Source organism: Olea europaea, chromosome 10 (genome assembly GCF_002742605.1).
Source record: "Olea europaea var. sylvestris chromosome 10, O_europaea_v1, whole genome shotgun sequence".
NCBI classification, from domain to species: domain Eukaryota; kingdom Viridiplantae; phylum Streptophyta; class Magnoliopsida; order Lamiales; family Oleaceae; genus Olea; species Olea europaea.
Genome location: NC_036246.1, coordinates 44214508 through 44223912, shown reverse-complemented (window position 1 = coordinate 44223912; position 9405 = coordinate 44214508). Strand labels below are relative to the sequence as shown.

At 30.8% G+C, this 9405-nt stretch overlaps 1 protein-coding gene across 1 annotated transcript; it reads right to left on the bottom strand.

Moving 5' to 3' along the window:
• Positions 1-4100, bottom strand: LOC111402446 (WPP domain-interacting protein 1-like). Its single transcript, XM_023030746.1, has 3 exons — positions 2541-4100; positions 227-801; positions 1-177 (listed from the first exon to the last, which is right to left on the bottom strand). Exons 1-2 carry the CDS (start codon positions 3631-3633, stop codon positions 266-268), a joined length of 1629 nt encoding a protein of 542 aa, XP_022886514.1. The 5' UTR covers positions 3634-4100; the 3' UTR covers positions 1-177; positions 227-265.
• Between the last annotated feature and the right edge of the window lie 5305 nt (positions 4101-9405).

Here is a 9405-nt window from a genome sequence, read left to right as displayed (position 1 = left end):
TGAACACAAACTTAAAGAAATAAAATTAAGGTACACAAATTCAATGCAGCAGAATCCGTCACCGTGTGATGAAACTTGAATAAACTAACAAAACTAGCTAATGCCTTGATCTATACATCTATTTCTGGACGAAATTACTACATAATGAAAATGCCAGAATTATTTTTTTTTTTTTTTTTTTTTTTTTTTTTTTTTTTTTTTTTTTTTTTTTTTTTTTTTTTTTTTTGAAAAAGAAAAGGGAAAAGGGGGAGACTTTTCGAAAAGATTAAGTTGGAACAATCCCGGCATAATTTTGTGAAGACTGGAAAATAAAGATTCCCAGTACAATTACCAACAGTAGTAACTGTATGAAAAAACATGAGGTGTACTTGCATACTCTTCTCTGCATCTTCAATGTTTCGTCCACAGCAGCACTTTTAATGTCATCAGTATCTCCAAGCTCGTTCAGCATCCGGGTTTGCTGCGAAGCTCTAGTATTTTGATCTTCCAGAAGGGTAGTATGATCCACTGAAGCAACTCTCAAAATCTGAGCATTTCTTGATATTACCAGATATTCAACTTCTGCTTCAATCTTTCGCTTAAAGAGGTCCTCAAGTTCAATATCCATGTCCATGTTTGGTGTTTCTTTTACCCCCGAGTAGAAGGAATGGAAAGAACTATGCACATGCTTGCAAGAGTATACCTGCTCAGAGGAGCTTGTTTTGTACAATTTTGTATCAACTGAAGTGAACTCTGAAGGCAAATCTTGAAAATCATCAACCGAGACATCTTCTCCACCAATTTCCCTAAACTTCTGAACCTCTGTAGAGACATCGACCCATTTAGTAATAAAAATCTCAAGCATGAAAAACAAATACAAAAAGGACAAGGAAGATTGCTAATCCGTGTTGCGTTAAAAAGAATACGATAACATCCTTGGTCTCCCAGCAGAAAAACTAATTAAATAGGTACAATCAAACAAAGATGCAGATACTGGGACAAAAACGAAATAACCAAAAAAGTTCAAGACACCAGGTGCAGTCTAGAAAGAGAGAGAACAATAAGGCCACAAATCAGGGGTGAATTAAAAGAGGCAAACATATCAAAGCTTATCAGCACAAATCATTCTGAAGGAGAAGCACATGCTGCATAGATGTTATGGCAAATAGGAATATACGAAATATCACATATTATGCTATATGTATTCTCTTAATTCATTATTCCAGTCTTCTTTTCTTGCGCTTTTTGCTTCTTCTTTTTTTTAATTCGAAAGGCAAGCCAACAAGTTTTATCGCCATTACCATCCTTTCTTAGCCACGAGAAGAAGCAATCAGGATTAGATGCAGCCACAATCCTAAGACAATTGTGGAACAATAAATGGTTTAGCAGTAGGTTCTTCAACAAAGCTACTCGTAGAAACTATAATAAATCACCAATGATGTATGAAGGAATTGGCATTATGGACAATTGTTGTTCCCTTTTTTTGCCCAAGCACTGTGTGATGGAGATAAGGATAGGGAAAACTTAGATTCTTAGAAGATTATGATTGAAGATAAGTTTGATTTGAAATTAGATATCAATGGTTTTACTAGACAGGATTTTATCATTTTAATAATTGTTATTCACTAGGAATTCTTTTGTTTATAAATAGGGTGTATAATTTTTTGTGCTCAAACTATTATTGACAGATTAAATATTGATGTCTTCTTCCCCTAAACACTTCTTATCCTTCCCTTTTTCTTCTCTTCTTATTCCTCATCTTTTTCTCTATTTCTCTACATTTCTAAACACCACTAGACGTGGCACATAGTATTGCAATAGAAAGTCACAAAACAATTTTTGAGGAATGAGTGGTTAAAAAGTAGAAAAAAGTTCTGAGTTTACATAAAAAATAATTTATTGTGAGATATGTGGTTGAAAATGAATTTGAGAAAAAGAGTTTCATTTTAATGGTTGTCAAACATGGGCTAAATATTTAAAGCTATCTCCAAATTTGAAGAAATGCAGAGTCTACTAAATGGAAGTAAGAGATTCAGGCATCCAGGCAAGGTCAGGCATTTACAAGCTGATGATAGCAAACCAGAGTTATTATTCTACATCAGAAGAAAAGGATAAAAGTAGTACTCACGCAAGATCATATACTAGAAATGCACTTGAAGAACAAATATCCTATAATCCTTTTAATTAATTTGTTAATTTTTAACCTTAAACTGATGCTTTAAATTGTTCGGATAAATCAGTACAGCTATGGGGAATAATATGATCTTACAAGGGTCTACTATATTTAATGTTTAAATATACTTTCTCTCGGAGATGAACTTCACATTTTCCCCCAAAAGGGATTATAAAGTCCTCGTAATCCCTCACTCTTGGTTTAGATCTTGTGACAATAACTTAAAGCCATCTCCAGATAATGCAAACTGCATTTCTTGAAAAAGATTCCGCATGCCAAATTATCATATTACTCTATTATTATTGCAAACATAGAGTTTGATATATAGAGAAATAATTAAGCAAACAAGATAATTATCAAACAAGGCAAATGGAGAAGGTGCGCCCACCTTTTTCAAGTGCTTCTTGTGCTGATTGAAGTGCAAAGATGGATTCAACTAGAGGATAACAACCTGTTGAGTTCTCATGGTTCCCACTTCTTTCTTCTTTAGCCTCCCAAGATGAGTTGGCAACTAAATCTTCGTGAGAGACATCTTCAAATCTTCTGCCATTGTTCCTATCATAACCACCTCGAAGCCCATCACTGACTTTCCTTTCACCAGCCTGAATCTCACCACCATTTTCTTCATCATAATTCATTGATTTTCCACTTAGAATCCCCTTACTCGTTGCAGTGTCATTTCCCTGCATAAGGAGAAAGTTGGAGCTTCGACAGTCAGATTCCACGCTGGAACGAGAATTTTCCTTCTCGATTTTGACACGTTCTCCTTCAGCCTTCTTACTGGTCTCAATGCGTCCCCATCCCTTCTGACCACGCACTGAGTTGCCCAAATTCTTCCCACTCAGACTCCTCATCCTGCTCTTATCGCGCGGAAATCCTCCAACCACTGGCATCTCATATCTCGCCCTTGGAGCACTGGTTGTCGTGGAGGACTTGCTGCTCCGATCCTCGCTATTCTCTGAATCGTTTCCAGCAGCAAAGGTTGGTCCAATTGACAACCTATAATCACCAAGCGTAGCAAAACCATCAAGATTCCTTGCATTTGTTGATGAAACAGACCCCTGCCCTCTTTGGTTCCTGTCGTCAAAAACTTGCATCCGTTTGCTCGAATTTGTACCTGAATCTGACAAATCCTGTGTAACCATCTTGGCAGCATCAACACTATTGTTCCCAACCTTATTGGGGTCCCTCTTGATCCTTTTCCATTTCTTCAACCTATTTCCTTTCTTCGTTGTTGCCGGGGAAGGCGACATTTCAGGTTTCACATCCGCATCTGCCAAATTCACCAACCCTCTAACTTCAGTTCCCATTCCTGTCCCCTCGGAAGATAGCTCATTAGGGTATATATTTTCCACCACACATCCGTTGTTCAGAACCTTGGTTTCATCATCACTATGCAATTTTTCTGAGCCAGAAATGGTACCGTTTACCTCATTATCTTCACCAAATTCAAGTCCCGGCACCTCCCTGCCGAAATCCATTTACCTTTTATTCCTTCTTCTTAATATACACAACATAATTATGAATCCCCAATAAATAGCTCAGATCGAGAACGAGGATAAGCAAGCGCCATTCCAGTTCACCAGAGAATCAAATCTACGGAAAACTGTCCAGAGAAAAATCAATAATTCCTATGCACAATCGAATTTCCCTTAACTTCTGCTGGAAATCAATTCAAATAAATTCCAAATAAAAATGGAAAGTAATTGATAAAGCGGAAAGCCCAGGAAATAGTAAATTCAAAACTTTCCGGGAATTCAATCAAGTCTAGATAGATATTTATTACTTCCTTCCTATGGAAAAAATCAATTACTTTCTGTGGAAATCGAATATGTCTTAAACTTCCCGTGGAATTCAATTTAATAAAACTTCTTAAAATCAATATCAAAATGGAAAGTAATTATCAAAGCCGAAATCCCTTGAAATGAAAATTTCAAATTTTTATAAGTAGAAATTTAAAACAAACAAGCATACTGCATACCTTGGGAGCGCTGAAATTTTAGGGAATTGGAAGGAATCCGAGTTGCAAGATGTATTTCGAGATAAATGGACGTAAATTTTCAGATATCTGTATTTTGATAGTGAAATAGTGATGGGAAATAATATAAAAAATATCCGAGTAAAAAATTGATGATGATAGAAGAGACATGGCCGAACATGAAAGGAAATGGAGACGGGCCCACATTGTGGGACTGTGGTTCAGTAGATTTAACAGTGAACAGATCAGTATATCAAAAATTGAACGAATCCAAATTATTATGTCCCTATTTTGTAGCAATTTTTTTTATCGTTATTTCAGTTTTTCAGTTATCAATTTTTACTTCTTCACTCACAGTTTTAATCCACTTTTCTCTTTAACGGTCAAAAAAATAATTCTCGTAATCACTACCAAACAAGCCTTTTGTATAATTATTAATAATTAAGATGGAGGGTTAATTATATTAATTTTATTGATATGGCGAGTAATTACATCAATGATCGCTGTAATTATTTTCTTACAATAATAGTTACTAAAATATTCACATATTACGATAACAATCAGTTGGTCAAAAGAATTAATGTTGAATCCTGCACGACGCATCTAAGTAATTACTACGCCAAGCTAGTAAAAAATTGCTTTTAAAAAAAATTTGATTTTATCATATGATTTTATAGGATTTAAAGTTATATTTTTTGGCAAAATAACCATTAGTGCAGTATTAAGAAAATAACTTAATGAATTTTTTTCAAAAATTTTCAATAACATGCAAAATCATTTAAACCGATTGTATCCTCTCTCATTGCTCCACGTCTGCCTTTTCAACGAAAATGGAGAGATGAATTGATGTTTCATTAAGAAATGAGAAAGGTTAATAATTAGAACATATTAGATTCTGGAATATAATGCAATTCTATGTGAGTTCACAGGAAAAAATCGAAAGATTTATATTTCATCACTCTTCAAATAACACATGAAGTGACATTATTTTGTTGGATCAACCAAATTATCTTTACAAACCTTCTAGAAAATATTGTGCTAACTGTAAATTGGGGAGGTGCCAGTACTGTGACCGTATCAAATATATGTGACATTCATATGCTCCTATTTGGTGCAAATTAGACTTCAGATTTTCAAATTTTAAATTAAATTAAAGTTGACAATTAATTTTAACCACACATTTTATAAGACTCACAATTTTTCAACCAATATTTATTAAAATCTACTAAAAAACTGAATTTAATACCCACCAACAGGATTTATAAAAGCGCCCTGCGACCAGTATGATCACAAATAAGTAATTTTATAGAAATATGTCATTTCCTCTTTCCCTGTATTTAGAGAGAGGCATCTCTATCTTTTTTCTTTCCATTTTTGGAAAGAAAAATAAAATTCATCTCAAACATTAAGGTAAGGAGTGAACATAACATTGATCAAGATTTAATTATTATTAATAAAATAATTGATAATTTTCTATAATTATCTATAAAATATATTCAATTCTTTATTATATGAATGGAAGAAATGGATCGTTTTGTCATTCAACTTAGGAAAATGATATTGTTTTGTACTGAAAGGATAAAAAAGGAAATGGAAAATAAAAAATATATATATTATAAATTTTTTAATTAAATTAAAATAATTAAAACTTAAAAATTAATATAGTTTAATTAAAATTGAAAAAATTGCTTTTATCATAAAACAAAAAGAATTAAAAAGAATTTTAAATCGAAAAAGAAATTATAATATGAAGAAAAAAATTTTAAAACAATTTTTTAAAAAATATATATATAATAAAAACAAAACAAATTATTAAATAAAAGAAAGTTACGAAAATTAAATAAAGAATATATAAATATTATTTAATTAAAATTGAAAAAATTAAGTTTTGACATAAAGAAAAAAGAATTTTAAATTGAAAAAAATTATTTATAATATGAACAAAACAAATTAAAAAATAAAGAAGAAAATTTCTCTTGAAATGGAGATATCTCTCCGTGAGATGGAGCGCGAAAGGAGAGAATTCACGAACAGCTCTCTCCTTTGAAAGGAGAGTTTCTCTCCATCCATACACAGTCCACAATCTCTCCGTGGATGGAGAAATTATCTTCATCTATTAACAGAATTTTTTTTCTTATATTTTAAAGTTTGTTTTGTTCATATTATAAATAATTTTTTTTCGATTAAAATTTTTTTCATTCTTTTCTCTTTATGATAATAATAATTATATATTCTATAAAGAATAAAAAGAATTTAAAATCGAACAAACAAATTCACTTATAATGAGAAAAAAAAAACTTAAAATAATTTTCAAAAAATATATAAGAAAAGCTAAACACAGTCACAAAAATTAAATATAAAACATATAAATATTACTTAATTAAAATTGAAGAAATTAAGTTCAACATAAAGAAAAAGAATTAAAAAATTAAATATAAAAAAATTTATTTATAATATCCATCTACAAATGTACAACAATCTCGTATGCTTGCGGGTTTTCTACGAATAGAGATGCAGCAGTAGCAACAACAACAAGGACAAAAGAACACGCCTTTAGGGAAGGAAAAAAAATTCTATTTTGAGGGGTAGAGATGTTAATGAGTACACGACACAAGTTGAAATAGAAATAGAAAATGATATCGAAGTAATCAGTAATGATGTAAAAAATCTTCAAAGCTAACTAGTCTATTCATTGTTGGTTTTAGCGTAAAGATTTTCATTGGATTTCTTTGATCCTATGGGTCTTTTCTTTCATATGTTGTTATGCATTCAAAGAAACAAAACTTTTATGGGTTTTCCTTGAATCCTTTTTGTATTACTAAAGATTATTACTGTTATTTTATTTGTTCTCTTGCAAACAGAAACTTATGAGCTAGATATGTATACATTTTGTAGTATATATGAGGCAACATTTTCAATTAAGATAACGTTACAACTCCTTCAATGAAAAGCTCCTCGAGCTACTCTCTTTAGTGCAACTGAACAGAATTATATGAATATATTGCAGAAAGGATACAAGCATGTACACGTGTATATTGAAAAACAACTCAAGTGAAAAAAATTACAGAAAAAATGCAAGATCGTGAAGAAACAGGGGATATGTTAAGAAACTAACTCCATGGACGAGGGCGGACCCAAGGGGGTCCTAGGGGGTCATGTGACCCCACAACTTTTGAGACTTGATTTATTTATTTATATTTTTTTGGGATATGTTCTGTTTGATATCAATTGAAATCTAAATTTTAATATAAATCAAAGTTAATAATTAATTTTAAAAATATATATCACGGTTCTGTTTGATATCAATTGAAATCTAAATTTTAATATAAATCAAAGTTAATAATTTATTTTAAAAATATATATCACGGAATCCTTAATTTTTTAACTTTTATCAAAATATACTAAAAATTTAATTTTAACCTCCACCCAACATGGGCAAAATCACAATAAATTTGAAATTTTTTTCTCCTTTTTCTTTCTCTGTCTTACGCTCACCCTAACACCTTTTACCAAAACCTTAACCCTTCTAATATTCTAAAATTTGTTCATAATTTTTCTTTAAATTATAAAATCTACTAAAATTTTTTTACTTTCCAATCAAATTTTCAATTAATTAGAACCTAAATTTGCATTTTCTTTTACCCTAATTGTGTACATAGAATGTGACTAGACTGATTATATCCAATTTAACTTATATTTAAAGAATTCTATTTATTTGATTGAATATTAGTTATATATTTTTTCTTTTGATCATTTGAATTGATTGTTTATATTAAATACACTATAAATTTTTGAAATTTAAATATTTATTTTCTTATGATGAGCAAATATTAATAAAATGAATTGTTCGAAATCAAATGGATGAAAATGATGAACAAAATATTAATGAAAAAATATTTTTTAAATGTAAATCTAAATTTTCTCGCTTAATTATAAATAATTCTAAAATCAAGAACAAAATATTCGATTTGTAAATATTTTGATTGTGCCCCTAACTAAGAATCTCTGCGTCCGCCCCTATGGACGAGTGATACATGCACTGGACAGCACATTTCAGAAGGGAGATTTTTCTAAATGACCTGCCACTATTCATTTTTGGTAAAATGTCTATAATACCCTTAATGAAAGGATTTGTCATATTTTGCACAAGATATCCTTAATTTATTGGGATAGTTTTAAAATTCCTCTATTTCTTTCATTTCGAGTTTTAATATATAGTTTCATCCTTTGATCTAATAAATTAGCATAATCTGTAATATAATTGTCATTTAATTCACTAAAATTATCATATTCCTTAGATGAAATATCCATAGTCTCTAGTTGAGCAAAAATATTTCTTATTTTCATTAATAGTTTTTCTAACAGATTATCTAATCCTTTAATTGTATAACCTGGCATAATTCAGATAATTCCTTGCAAGCTTTATGAATAATAATAACATGTTAGATAAGTTTTTGCAAACATGAAAAATAATAATCCCTACGATTCTTTCAAGATATTAGAAGAATTCTTTCTAGATTTAACAAAGACAATAATTTTACCTTACTTTCGATCTTAAATCTGTATTCTTAGAACCGAGTGACTTTCAAGCTCTGAATCTGCAAACTGCTCCCTCAAACGGCCTTTTGCCTTAATGAAAATTCTGCTATTTCAACTTCTGCCCTCACTGTATCTTTTCTTAGAATTAAGAGTAAAGATCTTAAGTAAAGAAAATTCTCTCTTTGTTAAAGTAAGAAGAAAATTATCTTCTTCAATCTATCAAGAATTTATGGGATAGGAAGTTTAGAAACTCATATTTTTCTGATATCAAAAGATTGGGATTTTATTTCTATAATGATTTATACAAGATTTCTATTATATACAAGGGGTTTCCAGAAAAACTGGTTTTGAAAAAAGTTTAAGGAAAGAGAATGGTTTCTAACTCGAGATCCATTCTTTCCCCCAAAGACCTCCATTTATACATGACTCAAACTCACTATTATTGATCTATTATATCATTGCATACATCAGAATTTTGAAAAAAGGCTCATATGCCTCTCTATTCTTTTCCTCCTGGGGTCTACATCTTCACATGCATTCTTTGCCTTTTTATCAAAGTGGCATCTTTTCTTCTATTATTGCCTTTTCATCTTTAGCTTCATATGCAGCTGGCTAGATACTTTTTTATTATTGCTTGTCCATTTTTGGCTTCTTATGCAGCTGGCCAGATGCTTTGGTAGTGGTAGGTTCTTTTCCATCCATCAATCTTTCAATTTTGTCTACATGTGGGGCACTC

Excerpts from the sequence above, each read along its gene's own strand:
- LOC111402446 (XM_023030746.1), bottom strand. The coding sequence starts at position 3,633 with ATGGATTTCGGCAGGGAGGTGCCGGGACTTGAATTTGGTGAAGATAAT. Across the intron at positions 802-2,540 it reads ACAAGAAGCACTTGAAAAAG|AGGTTCAGAAGTTTAGGGAA; the intron begins GTGGGCGCACCT and ends ATGTCTCTACAG.